This window comes from Pelodiscus sinensis, chromosome 17 (assembly GCF_049634645.1).
Source record: "Pelodiscus sinensis isolate JC-2024 chromosome 17, ASM4963464v1, whole genome shotgun sequence".
NCBI classification, from domain to species: domain Eukaryota; kingdom Metazoa; phylum Chordata; order Testudines; family Trionychidae; genus Pelodiscus; species Pelodiscus sinensis.
In genome coordinates this window covers 8,128,722-8,153,289 of record NC_134727.1, presented here as the reverse complement: position 1 = coordinate 8,153,289, position 24,568 = coordinate 8,128,722, and the positions used below count along the sequence as shown (strand labels likewise).

Below are 24,568 nucleotides of genomic sequence, written 5' to 3'. Positions count from 1 at the left end.
AAATGGTAGCACTAAGATAGATCAGTAGGACTTTCTTTTTTTGTTTTTGTTTTTGCTTTTTAAAAAAAAACAAAGCTTTTTGGTGTAACTGCAGGATCTGTAAAGCCCAAACCAACAAAATACTTCAGCACATGAGTAATCGCTTTGAATCATAGAATCAAAGGACTGGAAGAGACCTCAGAAGGTCATGGAGTCCAGCCCCCTGCTCAAAGCAGGACCAATGCTAACTAAATCATCCAAGCCACAGCTTTGTCAGGCCAGGACTTGGTGGAATCTCCATCCCTCGAGGTGTCCACCTCCAGTGCTTCACCACCATCCTAGTGAAATTAATGTGTTTTAAAAAAAAAGTAGCTCCAGTTTTTCAAAAAGTGACATAATTCTAATTTGATTCTGATGTTGAATAGAGAAAGTGATAAGAGTATTATTCCATCTCACCCTATACACAGAGGAAATAGCAATCAGGCAAGCATTTAGGCACATGCTTCGATTATGTGCTTAAGAGCTTTCCTCAACTGCGGTGTCAGGGTCTCATCTATTAAAGAAAAAACTATACCCGCACAAGGAGTATGTTTAATGCACTATAAGCATCATTTTCATGTGTGCTAGGTTGGGGGAAAATGCAAACTAATAATATTTACCTGTACAGAGAATCAATAGCATCTCTATCTAAAAATTCATGATCTTTCCTCACAGTTTTGATGTCAATAGGAAACTGCATATCTGTGAATACAAAGTATTTATAATTAAGCCTGGAGGGTTTAGATTTTTATCAGTAAAGATGGTTAAACATCAATTTCATTGTATGAACACAAACCAACAAAAATTATATCCATTAATATTAGAGATTTAGAGTTAGGCAAAGAAATAAAAATGCTACTTGAGAACTTAAGATTTTGATTTAAGTATATTTACTTTATATATTTTGATACATGATGTTGATAATTTGTGTTTGGTTAACTTTTTCCTTCCTAACAACTAATTCATGTCTTCAGTCATTAAATAATTGTCTGACTTTTCCATTATATGACCTCCCCCAATAATCGCCCACAATTGCAAAAATTGAAAAAGATTATTTTAAAAATGCTTAAAACCACCAACATGTTAAAATTATAAAAACTAGCAGTTAAAGCCTGCCGTTGACTGGGCAAAGCCATTTTGCATAAATTACACTTCTAGGAAAGTACAAGAAATTAAATATATGTAATAGAATTTTTTATAACATGCTTGCAGAAGGGAAGTAAAAGAACAGTTTTAAATGTGTAGGATTTCAACTTCAAACATTATTCATTTTATTGAATAATTACTATACATAGTACATTTGAATCAGAAACTTGTAAAGCTTGCATTAGTCTTTCCGTAACTAATTTGAATTATTTTGTGATTTGTAACAGTAAAAATTTTCTTTGCACTAAAATGACAGTTGAATAGGCGACTCAATTTTAATTTTGTTAGCAAATTTTTTATGAACTCTAATCCTAAGAGTCATGATTTTTTCTAATGAAAAACAAGATAACACATTTTGCATAAACAATCCTGCCACTTAAGTTAGCTGAATGCACTACTTTTTACACACTAATATGCTGGTTGAAAGGTTTAAATAGTTATCTGTAGGCAATCATGAATTATGACTTGATTTTGTAAAAACAAATCTTCAAACAAACTCTTCAAAATATATAATAGATATGCAAATAATTAAATTCTGCCAAACCTATTTAGTCTTTTCACAAGGATCATAATATGAACAAAGTTAAACAGTACAGGCAGTCCCCGGGTTACATGGATCCGACTTACCCCGTTTGTAAGTAGGGATCCGATGTGAGGCAACCTCGCACTAGCTGCTTCTCCCCAGCAGACCAGGGAGACGCGAAGCTAGCGCCGCCCCAGCAGACCAGGGAGACGTGGAGCGGCTTTTCTCAGCAGACACCTCAGCTTGAGAATGAAGGACTGAGGGAAGTGAGGTGCGGGAGAATAAAACTGAGCTCTGGAGAAATGTTTGGCTAGAGTTTCCCCTACAATATGTACCAGTTCCGACTTACATACAAATTCAACTTAAGAACAAACCTACAGTCCCTATCTTGTACGTAACCCGGGGACTGCCTGTACTTGCCACCCCGTTTCAATTTAAACTATAAATACACACATATGCAAATGTCATGCAAATAACTGAAGGCCCAGTCCTCCAAGCAGTTATAGATGAGTAGTTTTATGCCTTTATGCCATCAATGAGATTACTCACATGTATAACTCTTTGCTGGACTGGGACCCTCAGGGTTTACAAGACTAGGCTATTAGGCTGCATTAAAACCAAGGTTCTTAGTTTTACTTAACTTAAACTGAAATGTGACATCAGATAGAGTCTAATATCTTTGTTAAAAAAAAACCACCAATATCACTAGAGTAACGATAAGGTCACGAGACCGCAATACTGCCTACATGTATTTATTTATTAGTATAACACTGGAATCTCTTACATAAAAAAAAAAAAAATCCTGCCTATGGTAAGGACCTGCCCACAGCACACAACCTAGAGCAGTGGTGAGCAAAAACCGGCCTATGGGCCGGACCCAATCGCCAGAGTTAGCCCTTGGCGGGCCACCACAGTATTATTTACCTACACCTCTGCTTGAATCTCCTGATGGACACAGATCGTTGTTCCCAACCAATGGGAGCTGCAGGAAGTAGTGTCCCAGTCCGTACCATTTCCTGCAACCTAGACACGCTGTTTAAGTTTTAATGAGATCAATAACACATGCCATACTTGAATAAAGTCAGTTCAAAAGTAACAATTAAAGTTTGACAGCCCAGATTGAGATATATGCTCCCAGATCAAGGAGCCTGTTAGTTCCAATAGCAATGTTTTTCTTGGCTTCTTTTATAGTTCTTATTGAAATTTCAACATCAAGAGAAATCAGAACACTGCATTTCATCCTCAGGTTAATACAGTATGGCAAACTGAATGTCTATACAAAATGTAAGGTATACAGAATGCTAATTTATATCAACTATATATTTCAGTTTGACAAAGGATACCTCGAGACCTCACATTTTAAGGCATATGACTTCCAGGCTTAGCTCTATTTGATTTTTTAATCTTAATGTTGCAATTACTGATTTGGTTACTGTCTTGTTTGAAAGAAAGGAAGTGTTGCCAGCAGTACTTCTAAATTTCTCTATCTATAGCTATTTGTTTCATTTCGCCTTAATCCAGATATCCTAAATCAAAAGTTTCGATTAGTAAACACACAAATATTAAAAGCATAATTCTAATGGGCACACATTCTAATTTGCACACAAATTCTAATATACTGCTTTAAAAATATTTATAAACTTCAAAATGGCAATAATTTATTCAAAACTTGGCATAATCCTTGTAGCCCAATAACATGAGTAGAACTAGTTAAGACTGAACTTCCTATCTTCTTCTATTTGATATGAACTTCTATTTAAGACATTTCTGTTTGGAAGAGCATTTCCTCCCTTCCCCACTAAAGTGGTTCAAACAACTTTGTTCAAGCGTTCTTGAGAGCGTGGAGAGAGAAAAATCGGGAGTAAAAAACAAAACATGAAAAATTTCAACCCAAAAGGAATAAGATGTTAATAGCTCTGAACTTTTTCAAAGTAGTGAAACTGAAATTCAACCTAAATGGTAATCATCCATATTCTCCCCCAAATAATTTTTTTAAACACTTTACATTGCTGCACAAACACTAACTTAAGACATAGTTTCCATGTTCACAACCCAGCAGCATGTTTTGCTTGTAAGCTGAATCAAATGAAATGTCTATGAACGGTTACAAAATGGCTGTGCTCACAGTATAAGTGTGTTCAGAGGATGTAAAAGATTTGTAAGTGATTCCAGCAGAACTCAATATCAAATGTATGGATTGGTACTGTACCTTCAAATAACTGAGCATATTGGGGGAAACCAGCAGCCTTCAGCCAGTCACAGGCTTCTTTGGCTTCAATTTCTGTAAGAATAAGAAATTTAGAGATCAAGAAGTGAGGGTGGACTTATTAAATAAGCAAAGTTATACGCAATAACTTCACAAAGGTTGATTTCTGATGGATCAAGCAAGGACAAGAATTTATTTTATGGCATACATATATTCACAAGCATGTACGCATACAAAGAATAATTATTCTACTGTAGATTCAGTAGCTATTTGCATGTTTGATAGAAGTGGTGTATATTTGCTATAGAGTGTACCAGTCTACATCATCCATCGGTAAAGATTTATACATGTGAATGAACCAAAAAGACGCAGAATATATACGCCTAGCTACCAGTCCAAGAGATCAACAGCCAGTCACACATATGGACGTAGGCATGAAGGCAGGACATACACATAGTAGAAAATACTAATTTATTAGTTAAAACTGGAAGACCAGCACCCCATTAGTAACACTGAACACCACTCACTAGTTCTTAGCAACAAGAATTAGCCCCAGCATAGTAGCCATTGGTAAGGTCTTTTATTATTTTATTTCTAGCCTACTAGGAACTACTTGGCAGTTACTTTAACACAACAGAGATCAGGATTCAACTGCTCATTTTATAGCAGTTAATAAAGCCCGATGGCCAAAGCTATAACATTCCCACAGGAGCAGAGGCAAATCATAACCTTACAGAAATAAGGAACAATCACCAGATGCCTTAAAAATGTAAACAAGTTTAGCAAGCTGTTGGAAGAGCACATACCAGCTGCCTCTACACTGTGCAAATACTGGAAGCTGTTGGTGTGTGTTGTGAAGGAGAGGAATCTTAAACTGCACTCTTCCTCCTAGGGATACTTCTAGTTGAGTCCAACCAAAGTGCCAAGGCTTGAATGACAGAGACAATCCCTATGCATTCGCCTCAAATCTTTAACAAGAGCTTCAGAATCTGGCATATTACTGTATACTGAAGGAACGAATTGATTTGTTAAAATAGGTTTTCTAAGCAAAAAAGCATTCCATACGGTTACACAAAGGAACGTGTGGCCTGATTTTGCTTGAAATATTTGGCATTAAGTTACCAGTTTAGAAAGTTTAAGGATTTAATCTATGTATTTTGAGTTTCTCACAAATTTACTGATTTGCTCCTTCTTCATAAAGTAAATTTCAAATCTCATTCTGAATCTGTTTTATTACTAAATGAAAATTAGCTCAGTTTGATTAATTTAGGTAATTCTATTTCCAATGCATATGAAAGCCACCATTTTGCCCCCAGCACCATATGTGTGGTGCCACTTGCTCACCCAGCAGTCTCTGCCCATGCAAGAGGGGAGGGGGATGGTAACAGCAGGAAGCTGGGTCCCCCACCCCATGGACAGGGGCTGCTGCCAGAGAAGCCTCTGTTCATGGCTAGCCCTAACCACTACGGCCAGAGCAGCCTGTGTTCACGGCCAGGCTAGGCTGTCCCAGCCCGGCACTGCTGCTGTGAAGCAGCCCCTGTCCGTGTCAGTGCTGTTGGTTGTGAACACAGGCTGCTGGACCCAGCCCAAGCTGGGACTGAGCAAACCTGGCTAGGTCCCGGCTCGCACCGGGTCCAGGACCTACCCTTGCTGTGACTCTTCATTTTAAATGTAGTAGGAGGTGTGCTGCCTGTGCATTTAAACTGGAGAGCCGCAGTAGGGCTAGCTCCTGGACTCTGTGTGAGTCAGGACAGAGCGCCTTCCCTTATTAATTGCATAGTTGATAAAAACTGCATCAACTACATGATTAGCCAATTACTCACCTCAACATCCTCAATATGAAAAGATACTTTAACAATAGCATACATATTAAATTGATGTATTCTATGGGTTCCAATGCCCCCAAAATGTTAAGGCTTGAAGAAAGAACAATATTCTTGAAGGCATAGCCCTTTATTGCATCCACAATATAGTATCAACCTTTGGCACCAAGCATGAGAAATGTAACAAGGCACTTCTAAATCCTGGTTTAAAATCATAATTATTGCTGCTCACAAACTAATACAGTGCTTTAAATGTGTAGGTAAGAGATGCCAAGATCATTGAGGATTAAGCTGCAGTCAGATATCCTTTTATGCAGAACAGAGCCCATCTTCTTAGTCATTCTTCTTCTTATTTAACCTGTTTAAATGGACACCTGTGCTATTTTTCTGTTGTAGAAACAGCATAAGCTAATGGTTTATGCAGAAGAAAAAGACATGCTACTTTGCTCCTCCCAGTCTCAGGTCTCCCCAAACTGTGAAATTAAGAAATGCATTTTACTTTAAAGTGACATGGTGACTGATTAATTAATATCTGTGCAGTTCCTGTAACACGTGTACAACCTCACTACATTATTAGGATTGGTTGACACTGTACAGTCAGTTACACAGACAATACTACAGGATCTATCAATAGACTTATTGACCATCTTTTAAAAATAGATTTATTAGAAAACACAGGATGATTCTAAGTGCTTACTCTTTTTTATTCCAATACTGCTGCTCATAGTCAGCAGCCCTTCTTAACAGAAGCAGGAAACAGGAGATCCTTTGAAAATCTGGCACAGGAGTGACACTCCACATTCTATTACAATTACATCCTGTTTCTCAGGATTGAGAAGGCAGATTCCTAAAGATCATATGGGATTATCTGCATTTGGTATGAAATACCAGAGTGACTTAAACCGTGCAACTCCTCCACATGCATTAAATACACTCTGGTTTTATAAATATTTAAGCAGTTGGAAAATTTCCATTTCCTGCAAGTCCCATTAATTTATCAGAGATTAGAGACAGCACTTTAAAGTTGGCTGTTTTCTCTTGAGCCAAGGGTGATAGGGTCACTGCCAAATGTTTTTTGGGAAGCAAAACACAAATGCATGACCTATGTCAATTTTCCATATGGGACTGTAGGAGAGAGTTACATAGGCTGGTTATCACAATCTTTTATCTCTTCTGAATTTTGGTTAAGTTCAAAAATCAAACAGATGCTTGCATTAAAATGAATGTTCATTATTTTATTAAAAGTCAATAAAGATCTGATTTATAAAAATATATCCGCTCAGCATTTGATGACCAAGAACAGCAGCGTTGTGCTACTCTAGGAAAGGCAGAAAATGAAGCTAACCAGAAACCATATGAAACAAACTAGTCTCATCTCAGTCTAAACTGATGAAGTCCTTCAAGTAAACAAGCAGCATGAATGGTGATTAGTACTTTAGAATTTAAAAATTATTTGTTTTAATAATTTAAGTAACAGGTAGGAACCATTGTTTAAAACTACAGCATATAAAGCTATACTCCACAGTATTGCTGCAATATACTGAACACAAAACTCATACTTAAAGTACTGTTTGGGATTTTTTAAATGTCCCTCAGTACCAATTTTCTGCGCTTGAAAACTATAACATTTCTATTATCAAGATCAAATCTTTCACCTTCATTGTATCAAAATGCATTTTCCCAGTTTTGATGGATAATAATTACAGTGATCAGGATTTAAGTTCAGTAATTCCTCATTTAACACGTGCCTGCTTAACAAGTTTTCGCGATAGCACAATTTTTTTTTAGGGAATGTTTTTTTAATTACACGACTGTCCCCAGAACAACACGATTTCCCCAGCCTTCCCATTGCTGGCGGCTACACGGTGCTTCCCCTGCCTCCCTGCAAAGCAGCGGAGGGTTCGCTGCTCACCGCGCCTTTCCTTGCTGACTCCCCCTGACCAGACACCTTTCCCCCTCTCCGCCTTCCAGGCCAGCGGCTGGGTTTCCCCAGCTGGCCCGACGCCAGCAGCTGTGCGGGGCTCCTCCCCCACCCCCCGCGTCCCTGCAAAGCAGCAGAGGGTTCGCTGCTCGCCGCGCTGTTCCCCAGCGACACCCTTCTCCCCAGATGCAGTGTGGGTCCTGTCAGACCCGTCACAGGGGCATACTCCCAACCCAATCCCCTTTCCCTCTCCTCCCCTTCCCCAGAGCCAAACACCTCCCCTCCCTGCTGTAACCCAGTCCCCTTTCTCCCCCAACCTTATGTCCCGGTCCCAACTGACACCACCGCTTGAAACACAACCCCCACCTTTTCCATTATTTTCAATGGGAAAATTGACCCTGCATAACATGTTTTCACTTAACACGATCATTTTCTGAAACATATCTATAGTGTTAAATGAGGAATTACTGTACATTGAAGTGGGAGGGTTTTTAAATCTGAAATTGTTCCAGGACCTTGCAGATGTGCATGAACTGTTATGGACATTCCTGCTGTCTGCAGCAACTCTATACCAATTATCCCAGGACTCTCCATTTCATCAGCCCTAAATTGCATAAGAAATCATTATGAGAAGATTTGCTCAACACTCCCAGCTCACCAGGAAGCATGGCATCTCCTCCTCATTCACAGCAGGTACAAAGGAGAGAACAATTAGTGTAGGATTAACTCTAACTTTACATGACTAGGATAGGCTGCCAATTTGTGAGGCAATAGAAATAATTCAAAAGAGTTTTGTTCACTCTTGATCCTTGTGTGATCCATAATACACTAAGCTTACGGTGACAGCAAAAGACAAACCTACAAAAAAATGCAGCAAAGCAGATGGCCTCAATACTTCAATCAGATGCCTCCTCCCGTTACTGGTAATGCTGAATCTATTGTCCTTCCCAAATGCCTCCATCTGCTCCAAAACTGGAGTCAACATATATGGGACATGCTTGGCAGCTGCAGCAACCAGATGCCAAACTCTAGAATGCATTTTTTCCACAGCATATTAGCCTATCCAAGCACCTACTAAGCTAACAGGTTCTTCAGAAAGCCCCTTGCATTCATTGAGGTCTGTGTTTCAAGATGCGGAGTTGATTCTCGGGCTGATATTGGACCAGGTTGCAGATAAACTTACTAGTCCTCCTAGCATCCTGCGTCTGTATTTTGTGTTGCATCTATAAAATTTTGCATCGGTTCTCCATAAACTTCAGCTCCAAGATAGCTAATTCCTGCCTGCATATGTTCTGTGAGAAACACATCCACTGGACTAGATCCACCCAAAACCTAATGTGTAGCCCAGCTATATACCAACATCCAAACAGGTATCACAAATTAGATTTCTAACCTCTTGCAGAACCATAAGGTGTCAATTCGACTAGGGTCAACATGTGTCAATAGACTTTTCTAACCAATGCCCAAGGTTGGAATGCCTTGCCTGCAAAGCAGTTTCTACTGACCTGTTCCATCTGAAGAAGTGGGTTGTGCCCACGAAAGCTCATGATACCATCTACATTTTTTGTTAGTCTCTAAGGTGCTGCAAGACTATGTGTTATATTATAAAGTTTTTTCAATTACAGACTTACATGGCTACCCCTCTGACACTGCTTAAAACAGTATGCCAAACTATCCCTAGTTTTGTAAGTCCATGGAGGTGGGAATGGGAATAAGTGTGTATATTCACTTAACTCTCACCTAATGCTAATTCATAAACTTAATTCTATTTTATTAGCCCAACAAAAATTATTTCCCCTAGACAGTAAAGGCAATAAGATTCTGCCAGATTAATTTATGTTACTGATTTTAACATCCACAAATGCAGAGGCAAAACGATTTGGTCTTCCTTCCTCACTTCATGATAATGTTATTGCTTCTGTTGGGTCACTGGAATGTGACACTGTATAACTAATTGAAAAGTATTAAATATCAACTATCTAGCAGGAGAGCTTGATGCCACTAAGAAACTACTGCAAGCTGGCCAGGTTAGTGTGAACTTCTGTAAGACCATCAATATTTGAGGATATAAACCTATCCAGTCCTCAGTTCTACAAGTGAACTAATCCCAGCAAATATCCTGTGATATGGTAACACTGGCTGCTGATCTGCAAAATGTCAAGTTCTACTTCTACCTCTGAAATACAAGCCTCTATCTTTGCCTTTATACTGTATATTAATGCAGCTGTTTATTTTTCAAAGGCACAGAGTAAAATAAGCTAATGAGTTTTTAACTAATGAAATTTCCCATAGGCAGAAGAGCAAATCTCTCAGAATACGCCACTGACAGAAGATTAGCATAAACAATAATTACAATAAACTGATTTTAAAAATGTATATAAAAATCTACAAATCAAGTGGATATAGCCTACTATAAAAGCAACATTAAAAAGACACAGCAGTATGAATCTGAATTCTCACCAACCAGATGTTCACAAATACCTGTACTTATAAACAAACCACCTCAACTAAAGGTGTGTATGTCAATCCAAACCCTCTCAACAGTTCCTTTTTGCCCCCAAAAGTATGTTTTCTCTGAGTACTGCCAGCACACACTCACCCACATTACAACTCTGTCCTTGGGGGTCAAGTCTTCCTGTAGATCCTGCAGACACAACTATTTGCTCTGGCTCCGTTGGAACCTTCCCTGGAACCTTATGAATTGGAACAGCCCCTTGTGCATGCCCCAGGCTCGCTGGACGGTCCCTACCAAACATTTAAACCATCATCTCCTGCCTGGCCAGGTGAGGGGGGAGGAGAAACGCCCCACGCCCCCCTTCCACATGCCTAGCCTATTTACTTGTTAGGCACCAAACCGCACGCAAAGATCCGGCGTCATGTGACGCTTCCAAGGAGGATGGAGGGAGCTGACCCCTGGCAGTCCCTGAACCATTCCGTGCCTCAGTTTACCCAGCAGCGGGCCCTGCAGGAGACTCCCAATCAGTGATTTCAAGGTCCGGGGGGGGGGGGGGTTGTGAAGAATCTAGGCCGCCGCCCCTGCAGCTTTTCCAGGCGAGCCGCTGTTCGGCGGCGGGATAACGCCCGGAGGCACAAAACCCGCGTTCCCAGCTGGCCACCCGCCCCGCTGCCAAACAGACTTCGGCTCCGAGGGCGGCGAGCCGCCCCCCCTTTCCAACCGCCCCGCGCGCGCCGCTCAACCGCCCCGCGGCTCACGTGTCACTCTCATCCTGCCGGCTCCCCGCCGCGGCTCCAGCTCTGGCCCGCGCGTGCGGGGCGCCGCCGCCCAGAGCCGCCCGCGGCCCGGCCCTCGCGGCGCCCTCCAATCCGGGGCGGAGGGCGTGGCCCGGCCCAGCCCCGCGCGCTCCCTGTGCCGCCGGGCCGCATCGTCCCGGGCACTGACCCGCCCCCGGGGACCTGCCCCTGCCCTCGCGGGCCAAGGAGGCGCGTGCAGGGACTAGAGACGCTCCGCTCCTTGCCCTGCAATGGCCAGCAACGCCCCAGCGCCGCCCGGGCTGCTCCCAGCCTCCTGGGCCGTGCACCTACTTACTAGGAGCAGGAGCGGTACCAATTGCGCTGAGGCGTTTGTTTTATGCCAGTCGATTTACATTGCGTGTCACTGAAGTATAAAAATATAATGGAGATGCCTAGCTCCTAGAACTGGAAGGGACCTTGAAAGGGCATCAAGTCCAGTCCCCTGCCTTCGCAGCAGGACCCAGGACCACCCCTGACAAATTTTTGCCCCAAATCCCTAAATGGCCTCTGCAAGGATTGAACTCAGGCCCAATGCTCAAACCACTGAGCTATCCCTCCCCACAAGATGAACTGTGCCCTCTAATATCTATAGGGCACTGACCAGGGATGCTGTGCTCCAGAACAAATGTACACCCCTAGAAAAGCGTGAACCATGCTCGAGATACTGGATGCACTCCGTTGTGCTGCTCTGATACCATTGGAACAGGACTCCTCCGCCTCTTATGGGTCACTAAATAAATCTCTAAAGCCTCCGATTTGTTTAATGATAGGTAGGTGTTTCTGTGCTCACAATTGCCCTGCTTCACTGATTTAGAAGTTTAAGATCCTCACCTACTGATAATTAATGCGATATTGACTCCTATGTCACTTTAGTCACTGATGCTACCTCATTTTAAAACATCTGGGCTGAAGAACCTGTCCATATGTGGAAGCAGCTACTGCAAATAAGGTAAAATGTGAATGTCAAGTTCCAAAGCGATTCTACACTAGCTCCTGGTGTGTAGATACTCTTATTTTGCACTCATAGGCTATGTCTACACTCGTGGCTTCTTGTGCGAGAAATATGCAAATAAAGCTAAGTGTGGAATATCACCAAGCCTCATTTGCATACCTAATGAGCCACCATTTTTGCAGAAGAGGCTCTTGCGCAGGAAGGAGCTGTCTACACTGCCCCTTCTTGTGCAAGAAAAACACTCATGCGCAATGCCGTTATTCCTGAAAATAAATCAGCATAGCAGCATTGCGCAAGAGGGTTTTTCTTGCACAAGAAGGGGCAGTGTAGACAGCTCCTTCTGGTGCAAGAGCCTCTTCTGCAAAAATGGTGGCTCATTAGGTATGCAAATGAGGCTTGGTGATATTCCACACTTTGCCTCATTTGCATATTTCTCGTGCAAGAAGCCGTGAGTGTAGACATAGCCCCAAAGTGCTTTCATGATATTTATCCAGTAGGCTATTCCTCTGTGTCAACAAGCCCTAATAAAGAGTAACTGAATGGAATTTTTTCAACAAAAATGAAATTCCAGCAAAAAATGGGAGTGAATTTTTTTTATTCCCTCTGATTTATGTGGCATCAAAAATAATAGTTGCTCTTTAACTTAAGCATACTATAATATTACTGTACAGCACAGGGATTGTGTGGGGAGGAGTGAGATACACCTAATACATATACCTATGCTGCTGAAAATCCACTATAGTCAAGTTTATCAGTTTTTTCTATAGTAACTCCTTATTTTCAGAGATTTCTCACAAAAATGTTGTCATACATTCTTGCTGACACTGTTTTGTTGACCAAAGATTTCAACTACTGCCGTTGCATGTTCTGTATTAGGTTCTTCAATAGCCTTATTGCCACAGAAAAGAAGAACCTCACAATATTTCTTCAAGGCAGCGCAATGCTATTATCCCTGTTTTACAGATGGGCAACCAAGGCAGTAGATGACTTGATCAAAGTAACATGGGAAGTCTATGGCAGAACAGGGAATTGTTCTCTACTCTCCAAGTCCCAGGCTAGCACCTGAACTACAGGACAGTCTCTCCTCTCTCTGCTATTGATAAAGTGCACCTGTATAACCCACTTGAGCTTGTTTGTAAATGGGTTTTGTTGCATAGTACATAAAAATACTAGCTGTATAAAAAGCCTTAAAATCAAGAACCACCATGTTAGATTACTTATAGTAGCAACTGTGTATTGTTTGGATGGGAAGAACTAAAAAGTGACTGGAGATATTCTCTCACATTGGTTAGAGTCTGTTGTCAATTATTTAACTGTGAAACTGGTGTAAATGAGATCAGAAGAGTTCTACAGCCACCATGCATAGCAAGACCTATAAATTGAACTTTACACTGGCATAATAGGCTTTCCAAGGGTGCTTCCCTGCACAGGTGAGCACTCACTAGATGTGTTTGGCCTGGTACACTAAACAGCAGCATGTCTGGCAGCTCCTTGAGTACATACATGATGTTGGGGTGGAATTATATTTAGACTACCACCCACACTGCCATGGCAACACTGCTATTTTTCCTTGTGCTGGGAATTACCCACTCAACTGCTGAGAGACAGAATATCACATGGCCTTTAGAGTATCATCAAGTAATGTGTCACTCTCTTGATTGGGTGTTAAAAGGATGCAGACAGTTTAATCATCATTTCACACTTCTGAATCCCTTTTCCCTACAGGCTGCTTCTAGGATTAGACTGCATCTGCATTAGAAGTTTTTCCTTAAAATTTCCCATTATTGTTACCATCACTGCAGTTGACTTAACTTCTTTTTTGTCTATGCCTTACTAGAGCTGGTTTACACAACACTGACACCTGCAGCCTATCAGCACAAGTGCTCCCACTGTTACTAATTATGGAGCTATGCTTGTAAAGTGCAATGGTGTAACACTAAGGCTATGTCTAAACTGGCGCGATCTTGTGCCAGAAATATGCAAATGAGGCTAAGCATGGAATATCGCCGAGCCTCATTTGCATATCTAATGAGCCACCATTTTGCAGAAGAGGCTTTTGCACCAGAAGGAGCTGTCTACACTGCCCCTTCTTGCACTAGAAAAACCCTCTTGTGCAATGCTGCTACGCTGATTATTTTCAGGAATAAGGGCATTGCGCAAGAGGGTTTTTCTTGCGCAAGAAGGGGCAGTGTAGATGCTCCTTCTGGCGCAAGAGCCTCTTCCACAAAAATGGCGGCTCATTAGATATGCAAATGAGGCTCGATATTCCACGCTTAGCCTCATTTGCATATTTCTGGCACAAGATCGCACCAGCGTAGACATAACCTAAGGCTGTGTCTACATTGGCATGATCTTGTGCAAATACTTTTTAACGCAAGAGTTCTTGCATTAAAGTATTTGCGCAAGAGAGCATCTACACTGGCATGTGCCTTTGCGCAAGAGATGTGGTTTTGCACAAGAGCATCCGTGCCAGTGTAGACGCTCTCTTGCGCAAGAAAGCTCCGATGGCCATTTTAGCCATCGGGCTTTCTTGTGCAAGATATTCATGTTGCCTATCTACACTGGCCTCTTGCACAAGAACAGTTGCGCAAGAGGGCTTATTCCTGAGCGGGAGCATCATCGTTCTTGCGCAGGAAGCACTGATTTCACACATTAGAACGTCAGTGTTCCTGCACAAGAACTCCCTGCCAGTGTAGACAGGCAGCATTTTTTTGCGCAAAAATGGCCACTTTGGAGCAAGATCATGCCAATGTAATCACAGCCTAAGAAAATGTCTGGAGCAGCTGAAAGTAAAGATTAAATTGGGGAACTTCAGTTTCTATACTTTGTACATTTGAGAGTGTTTTGTGTATAATCATTTTTATTTCTCCTTTTTGTGAAGATTTTTTACGTAACAGCAAGGGAGAGACAAAATATTTTTTCAAAAAGGAAATGCAATTGTGTCATCCTCCAGAAGGTATGGTTGCAGGACAAAAGGTCAGGTATAGTACCTGAAACAGCTTTCTATTTTAAGCAATCTAGATATCAAGTTCATACTATCCCTTTAACATAACAGATGCCCAACATACTTCGCCAACAGTCCACACATGGCTGGGGGAGGGGCTTCAGAGAAGGGGCACAAAGGAGGTGGGAAAAGGCTATTTGGGTTGAGGTGGGTCCTGGATTGCACTAACATTCAAAAAATGATCTTATGCTTAAAAGGTCGGAGACTCCTGTTCTAGACTCTTGTCTGATGAAGGCACCAACACAATATAGTTCACCTGAGGGAATTCTCAACAGCCCAGTTGCAAGGCTTTCAAATATGCACCAGGATGTTCTATGGGCATGTGTTGCTATCCCTCAGTCAATATTAAAGACACAAGTTAACATGCCATGAAGAATATATTGGGTCCTGTTTGAGAAGATATTTGTAATTGCACTGGGATTGCAATACAAATATTAAATAATAAATGTTTCTGTCACTAAAAAGACAAATGTAAAAAGCATATTTCAACCAATAAAAGTGAGGAAACAGATGAAAGACTCCTGCTAGACCTTATCAATATCTGTTTGGATATAAAAGTAAAAATGATCCTGAACCAAAACCAGTGTTTTGTTTTTCTAACAGACATGCTCTAGACATTATTTAGGGGAAGTTCTATGGCTTGCATTATATGGCAGGTCAGACTAGGGGATACGTCTGCACTTAACCCATTGCAGAGGTGCAGCTGTGTGCACACCAATGTAGCATGTCAGCTTAGACACAGCTGCCTATGCCAATGGGCAGGTAAACCACTTCGCTGATAGGCTAAGACAACAGAATTCTTTCACTGACCTAGTGCTGGTCTATGCCTAGGATAAGGTCAGCATAGCTACGTCCCTCAGGGGACATGGATTTTTCATACCTTGGAGAGAGGAAGTTATACTTACATGAATTGCTAGCATAGACCAGGCCTAGAAGATTACAATGGTCTTTTCTAGCCTTGGAATGAATATATACATCTAGATACATTTTTCTTGTTTTTGTCAATGTATAATTCTGTGACATGCTATATTACATGGATTAAGGATTTGTGATCTCTCAGGTGTGTTTAAAATGAGTTACTAACAGCTGCAATACTACCCAGCTGTGTTCATTTAAGGGCCAACTGATTCTGTTTGCATCCACTGAGAATTAATTGCCACAACAAATTCCAATTCATTTGGTTGATATAATTAACATGCCAATGACTTCGGCTTTAGTTGGGTAGCTTCACAGTCTGATATCAATACCCTGTTAATACTATTCTTATATGACAAGATATACTAACAACTTACACCTGTTTCTTAGAAAAAATCTATTGCACAAAATGAGTCAGCTGTTAAACTTATCACATTTTTCAATTAAGATTTGTTAGTTTTCAATCAGATTTACTCCCTTCACTTTCCATCAGATATAGGTAATCTTGCAGAAACTCCAGGTTTTAAAAGAGGCTATTTTACATGTCAACAACTTTGTTTCATCTGAGCAGCTGATTTTCTCAGGGTGTCTTGCACCTTTTTGTGGAGCTTAGATTCTGATAGTAATCACAAACTAAGAGTTCTCAAGTTGTAATTTTCTGATTAAGAAAAAGATTTAAAAGATGCTAGTAGAAAAATTCTAAAATCCATTAGTTATTAATTATAAATCTGAGGGAATCAGGTGATTTATACTCTATTCCCACCTTTAGTGAGTGACTTTTTTAGAGTGATTTGGATAGGCAAAATTATTAAGACCAGATCTACAAATAGGTTTAGCTTTCCTTACGTGCACATACACTATTAGATCATTTTTGTCTTGATGTGTACAATGGACGGAGCCATGTTCTTAGGCAGGATTCCTTTGACTTTTGCAAGAGATAAGATTTGGGCTCCTGATTAAAACCCACTTTGGGTCCCATGTACATTGCCAGACTAAATCATATCATGGGACTACTGTGTTATTATCAGGTCAATTAGCATAACCGATTTTATGGAATAGGCAGTAATTTTCAGATTATTTTGCTTATGTGAACTTAGTCTAGACAAAAATAGTTTGTGGTCTGAAATATGTGCACACTGTTGAGCAATGCACATGTGTTAAAACATTCTGAACTTTTGACTGATCATGGATTTCTCTGCATTTGCTGTAGGCTGTTTTCAGTGTATCCTTTGATTATATATTAATAAACTAAAAGGATTTAATTAACTGTCCTGATATATGACATTTCCCTAATGTGGCTGATCTCAAAATTGTGAACCTTTTCCTTTTATGTAATTGCAGAGGCCACATTTCTGCAAATTCAAAACATTAAAACTCTCTACTATTTCTGGAGCCAAGTTAAATCACATGCCATGGTGCATTATAATACAAATATTTGAAACCACCTTTATGGATGCATAGATCCATGAGGTACTGGATTATCATGCAATTTGACTTCAAAAACATATTTTAGGTTATTATTGATACACTTTAAATCAAGGTTCATTTGGTGACTTTTGAATTGTTAAATATTATGAGGAGGAAGGGAAGACCCTAGAAAGGATGACATGCTTTGATCATTCTCCAGGTTCAGATATATATCCAAAGTCAATGAACCACTTCATATTGCAAAACTGGGCTAGAAATTTCCGTAAAATAATATCTTGTAATGGTTAGGCAATTCCAGTTTGGAACCTGACATGAACTGATAAAAATAGAAAATAAAAATAAACGATAATGAAATAATAAAATAACTTCAAATAAAAGTTCCCTTTGTGTTTTGTTTCATTGTTAAGTGAAGATTTGAAAAGCAAGATCATGCAAGTTTCTAACCAGTCCATTTTGCCTAATTTCTGAGTGTGATATTATGATAAAGCTCCAATTTAAGGACTCAGTTAGTTAAAATTATATCTGGTTTCCACATGGTAAAAGTGTCCCTCAAAACTTGGTATTTTAAAATTTGTACAGCCTTGTGAAGGAGCCCAAGCTAAGTTGAATGGAACTGGTTTCTAAATTAGCAATTTTTTATGACAAAATAAAGTGACTGTATTATTAGGGTCTTGATTCACTGAGCACGTGCTATAAATGAGATTATATAAATCTGATTTAGGGTATACAACAGTGATTAATTTAGAAACTGTTGCCAGTCAAGTAACAGATCCACCCATTCAATGTAAAAAGTACACACCCTGCACTGATTAAATTATCATCTATGCACTGGTGTTAAGAAGACAGAATGTATTATTGGCAGTTGGGGATAACATCCGTAGACAGGGTGGTTTCTATGTGAAACAAATGCTCCATTTATATGATAATTTAGTCTTTTTCCCACTGTAATTTTCCTTTGAACAGTTGCCAGTATGTAACAAGACAGGAAGAAATGATAGCATTTAATACTACTTCAAAGGGTTAGTTTATTAGTGAATAATATTTACAAAGATCTCGAATGTAAGCCTCATATTATATAATTGATTGAGAGCAGATAGGCAGAAAAAAAGTTAATATGGTAGGGCCTGATCTAGTATCATTCAGCCATCATTGAATGGTAAAGGACTTCAGAAGGCCTTTGAGGTCATTTTTAAGTATGCAGGTGCTGATCCAGAACTATGGTGGAGATGGGTGGACCCATGCACCCACAAATTGCTTCATTAAGGTAAATGGGACTGTGCCTGCATAGGGGTTTCATAGTGCAGCATCACAGGGACTTTAGATTTTAATGTTCCTTGAGTGCAGGCCCACTGATGGATGGAGGGAGGGAGGACCAGGAGGGAGATAAGGGAGCAATTGCCCCTTCCAGGAGCACAGTGCCTGGCAAGGCTGTCGATGCCCTGAACTGTGTGTGTGTGCTGTCATGTCAAGGCTCACTTGTACTAAATGTTGGATGAGATCTTTAAGTCTTACCATATCTCTCTAGATATTAAAAAAAGTTTCCTGCAGGATGACAGTGAAGTCATTACGTCACTCTGCGTCCCACAGCCCTTCTCCCCCCCGGCCCCCCCAGCCACCCAGCCTCCTGCCTGCTGCTAACCCCATTAGCTCAGAACACAGCCTGCACCACACTGGCCCCTCTCCGCTGGCCGTGGGCACTCCCAGAAGCCTGGGCTGGCTGCAGGGGAGCGGGGTTCAGAGGCCCCGGCTCCCCTATCCAGCAGCCGGGGAGGGGGAAGACGAGAGGCCAGGGCTGATGTGCAACCCTGGCCCTCCCCTCCCCCGCAGCTGGGGGGGGGAGCTAGGCCTGTCTATCCCCAGAGATGGGGCGTTGGCAAGAGCAGCGAGCAGGGGGCACAGCCCCCTAGTTTATAGAAGTAATCAAAATTGCCAAGTCATTTCCGGTGACACATGCTGTTGAGATAATGCCGGCGGAAGGGTGAGATTGTAAGGAGATAATTTTCCCACTTTCCTATTCTTCACAATTCCTGTTTCCAAAGCCCATCCATTCCCACTAACACAGAATCACTCACCTTATATATTGCTACACCCTAAACGCTAGAATAATGCTTTGGTGCTAAATGTCCTCTCTTCCAGTTCATATCCAGGAATTATTAGCCTTCTGCTTTCTCCCGTCTTGCATCCAGAACAGACCTACTGGACTGAAGCCCAATGCCACTGGATTGGAGCCACTTTCATAAATTATCTCTGTGGAATGCCTGACACTGGTGGAATTCTGGTGCTGGATGGCACAGGTAGATACCCTATTACCACTTTGCAAGTATTAAGGACACATCATCACCTTTACAATACAAAACACTGTCAGACTGCTGTAGCCAACATAGGTAGAGATTTTACACATGGTATCTCCAAATCAGAAGCATTCTGGATTGCTAAGACTCCTAAATTACCCAAATATGGTGAAAGATACTTCAGCCAGTCATCTTGACGCTGCTCACTTAAAACAAATTCATGAACTATTTTATTAACAAAATTAACCCTTTCAAAATGGAAATGAGCTTTTCCCTGTCTTTCCTCCTCCCTTATATTGAACCACAATTGTAGAAATTGCTCTGAAAGTTACTCAAGCTACTTCAGACACTGACCCAGTCAGTGGAGTCACAGCTCATTAAAAACCAACCCACTGCATATTTTAACCCCCATGTCATTGGAATATTTCCCGTGTAAACATGAATGTATGAGAGATCCCACAGATCACCTCTCCCTGGTTGTCTCTTCCCCGCCCCCAAGTGAAGAACTGTATAAAGGAATGTCCTGGAGTCTAATTCTGGAAACAAAGCCAATTTCATTTCAGCTGTGATTAACTTCTGGGATCTTTTTTAGTGAAGCGTGTTCTACAGAGAAGTATTCTTTCGCCGTAATACTCTATGATCTATAATACACAAGTGTCTAGATAAAACATTCATAATCATAGACAAGAAGAACAGCTGTTTCAAAAGCAGAGGCCCTGCGGTTTATTTCAGACACTCCATTGGGATCCTCATACTCCACCTCCATCCCACATAGACTCCTGAGTCATGGGGGTATTTCCTTTGGCTACAGATTGGAGGTGACTCTCTTTGAGCTCAATCTCAGAGGGGGTTCTGTTCTCTTCTCACCTCTGAAGAGAATTCTACGATTCTGCTGTAACTCTCCTGTAACATCATTCCAAGGAAATGTGGCAACCCGATAACCTCCTTCATCCCTTCTCCTGCTTATGGCAGCAAAATATGCTGCTAGTGCCACTTGCCCATTTAGGAGGTTATCTTCCCAGCACACTTTTAAAATCATCCCAATTGTTCTCTTTCTCCCTCTCTCTAAGGCTATGTCTAAACTCTGAGCCTCTTCCACAAGAGGAAATGCAAATGGAGCACTCATTTGCATATGTTGCTCTCTTATTTACATTTCCTCCTCAGATCCCTTTTGCGCAAAAAATGAGGAAGAACGGCTCTTGCACCAAAGGGGGGTTTTGCGCAAAAAGGCGCCATTTACACAACACTTTTTTGTGCAAAAACTCCTCACACAGAAAGGATCTGAGGAGGAAATGCAAATAATAGTGCAACATATGAAATGAGCACTCCATTTGCATTTCCTCTTGTGGAAGAGGCTCATAGTTTAGACGTAGCCTAAGAGATAAAATGAATGGCTGATGTTCGGCAGTTGGCAGCATACACATTTAAAAGTAGTGCATAAGAACTACCCAGCACTATATTCATGTAAAATGAAGTTTGCCCCTGAGTACCCAAAAGGCAGAAAGGGCCACGACTAAGGCTGAACACATTTCTAAATGTCTCCATTACTATATAGTTAAATGCAGTTCACCACACACCACACTGTATTTTCTGCCACCTGTGACACATTCAGCATTGTATGTTGCAAGGGTTCCCTTTTGCGTTATGTCCGATGGAAAGGATATGTTCAAAATGCAAACTGGACATTGCATGGCTAACAAATATCCTGAATGGCTATAGTTAATATTCAAAGAAACTTTGGTGAGGGACAGAAATTCTCATGCTTCAGGGCTTAAGCCAGCCTCTAATTATTATAAAACTAGAAGACTTACCTGGTGTTGCTTGAGTCCTTAATCATAGAATCACAGAGCTGGAAGAGATCTCAGGAGGTCATCAAGTCCAGCCCCCTGCCCAAGGCAGGACCAATCCCAATTAAATCAACCCAGCCAGGGCTTTGTCAAGCTGAGACTTAAAAACCTCTAGGGATGGAGATTCCACCACCTCCCTAGATAATCCATTCCTGTGCTTCCCCAACCTCCTAGTGAAATAGTTTTTCCTAATATCCAACCTAGACCTTTTCCACTGTAACTTGAGACCATTGCTCCTTGTTCTGACATCCATCACTACTGTGAACAGCCTTTCTCCATCCTCTCTCAATCCTTTCTCCATCCTGAACCTCCCTTCAGGAAGTTGAAGGCTTTTATCAAATCCCCCCCTTATTAACTCACATAAGTTTTGTTTTTCTTCATTTAAATCAGGGCTGCTGAACAGGTGGCCCGCAGTTGGGAACCAAAACAAAAAAAAGTAGTCAATATAATGGTCTTCTGTTAATATGCTTTTAATAGTTAAATTCCTGGACTCGTAGCAATTGGGGAAGGTCCCGAATGATTGGAAAAAGGCAAATGTAGTGCCCATTTTTAAAAATGAGAAGAAGGACAATCCATGGAACTACATACTAGTCAGCCTCACCTCAATGCCCAGAAAAATCATGGAGGGGATCCTCAAGGAATCCATTTTGAAGTACTTGGCAGAAAGGAAAGTGATCAGGAACAGTGTTCATGGATTTTCCAAGGGCAAGTCATACCTGACCAATCTGATTGGCATCTATGATGAGGTAACTGGCTTTTTGGACATGGGGAAATCAATTGGTGTGATATACCTTGACTTTAGCAAAGCTTTTGATATGGTCTCCCACATAATTCTTGCCTACAAGTTAGGAAGCATGGATTGGATAAATGGACTGTAAGGTGGATAGAAAGCTGGCTAGGTTGTTGGGCTCAATGGGTAGTGATCAACGGCTCGATGTCTGGTGGCTGCCCAGCTGCTCCTGGGGCAGGGCAACTGCTGCCCCCAGGAGCAGCTGGGGCAGCGGTTGTGAGGCTCTGCTGAGGAGGTGGGCGGGACTGAAATTCTTAGAATCCTACACACCCCAACCTTGTGCCCTGTGTCCATCATACAAACAAACTACCTGCCCTAAGCCCCTCATATACTCCAACACAGACTCCTGCACTCCCACATCCAAACCCCCTGCTATAACACTCCTGCACCCCCAGCTACTCCAACCTTGTGCCCTGAGCCCATCATACACCCAAACCCCCTGCCCTGAGCCCCTATATGCCCCAATCCAGACTCCAGCACCCCCACATACCCAGTCCCCTGCCATACAATTGACAGAAGACAGCCTGAATGTGCGCATGAAGCAGGATTTGACCAGTTATGATGTAAACTTCAAAGAAATGTGCAAACAGATGCAGCAGCACAAGTTCCAATAAATAAAGTCTGTGAGTATGTTTCATTTATGCTGTTATTAATCGTCATGTCAATTATATTAAGTTGTATATTTTCAGTCATGGAAAATACGGCTCTTCGTTGACCACTTGTTCTGAATTTTGATGTAGTTTGGCTCTGTGGTTTGTAAAGGTTGCCGACCCCTTGGCTAGAGCCTGGGCAGAAGTGTCCTAGAGCGAGGAGGGTCCCAGAGCCGGAGCTGCAGCCCAAGTCCAAACTTCTACACAGTAACGTTACAGCCCAGTAGCCCAAGTCAGCTGATCCAGGCCTGCAAAAGGTGTTTAAATGCAGTGTAGATGTACCCAATGAATATCTATTTTTACAGGCACCCTCTGAAACATTTAGAGCTTTTTCATCCAGCAATCTCAAAGTGACCCACAGAGGCAGACTTGCAAAACTTCATTTTGCAGAATGTCTAACTATGCACACGTTTAAATCAATTTCTTGAGAGGCACTGCAGCCTAATAGTCTGCAGATAAGTCTCTGGTCTGCCACAGCGGCACCCTGGGATCTGTTCTCGGTTCTGCTCTAAGCTTCTTATGTATCCTTGGATAAGTCCCTGTGGGTAAAGCCATCAAACTTGAGTATCTGAGTCAGGCACTTAAATACATATCCTGATTGTCCGAGTTGCCACACACCTCCAACTCCAGCCTACTTCAATGAGAGTTGTGCAGTGTTTAACACTTCTGAAAAATCACACCACCTTATAGAAAGGGGGAGAGGTGCGAAGAGAGAGCACCTTCCATACACTCAAACAGCTCAGGCTTCCTGCCTTCTCCCCTCAAGCTTTCCAGGAAAAATCATGGGACAGAGTCCAGCTTTTGCAGTGAAATTTTCCAGGCTCTATCATTTCACAGAATGATGAGGTTCTCAAAATTAAGTCTGAAACCTCAGCTATTACCAGGTCTCCACTCCAACAGTTCATTGAACTAGTTTCCTTGTAAAAGTTAATTGGAGAACACAGATGTATTTTAATGTACATTGCTATGTGAGTCAATTCATACCACAAAACTGCTGGAATCAAGTCATATTTTTTATTTCTTGGAACAATGTCACTATGGGTGCCCTAAACCCCATAAGCTCCTTCAGTAGTGAAAAGGGAAGGTCTTGTGGTTAAGCCACGTGTCTGAATCTAAGGAGTACTGGGTTCAGAAGTCAGGTGTGACTTTAACGTGTTTGTGCCTCAAACCTCCATCTGTAAAAAGTGGGGACAATCTTTTTTCTCCCATGCTTTGTCCATCTGGTCTATTTAGATGAGGGATGTATTATTTACACTGTATTCAGTTTATTTCTACATAGATTGCTTAGCATCATAAGACCCAGATCTTAACTTTGTTGTAATACAGAAGTAGACTAACAGAATTGGAATTTGAATACTGCAAATCTCTGAAGCAGTTCAGAGACTTTTACCTATATGAGGAGAATTTTATTCCACTAGAGTTCACTTCAGGTTAATTCAACTCAGTGCAGAGGACTTATGCAATGATCTCTATAGCACCACCTGAGATGAATACTTATGTCTTAAATGGTCAAGCTTGTTTGAACACCTTAGCACTTTGATTAATTTCACACCCCAAATGGCCATTCTTCTGTATTCCTAGATGATCATGTATTACATATATTAAGACTGAAATATTTGTCTTTATCTATTACATATCTATGTAACAATTAATACTGAGAGAAACGAGAAGAGCCACTAGCTAAGATGACAACTTTGGTACTCAGTTTGTGGGTCTAATGCACTGGAATGAATTATATTGAATTACATTTGATTACATTCCTTTATTATTTACAATTCCTAGTGCCTCCAAGTAAAAGTGTT

At 41.3% G+C, this 24,568-nt stretch overlaps 1 protein-coding gene across 6 annotated transcripts in view; it reads right to left on the bottom strand.

The window, feature by feature from the left end:
• The window catches only part of LOC102454521 (rho GTPase-activating protein 7-like), a 163,002-nt gene that overhangs the window by 42,144 nt on the left and 96,290 nt on the right, over window positions 1-24,568 (bottom strand). For 3 of the 6 annotated variants that reach the window (XM_075900170.1, XM_014569855.3, XM_014569856.3), the window contains exons 2-3: window positions 3,897-3,968; window positions 639-720 (exon numbers count right to left, since the gene is read on the bottom strand). In XM_075900170.1, coding sequence (XP_075756285.1) covers window positions 639-720; window positions 3,897-3,968 — 154 coding nt within the window. The other 3 variants (XM_025181064.2, XM_075900171.1, XM_006115749.4) reach the window with 3 other exon arrangements.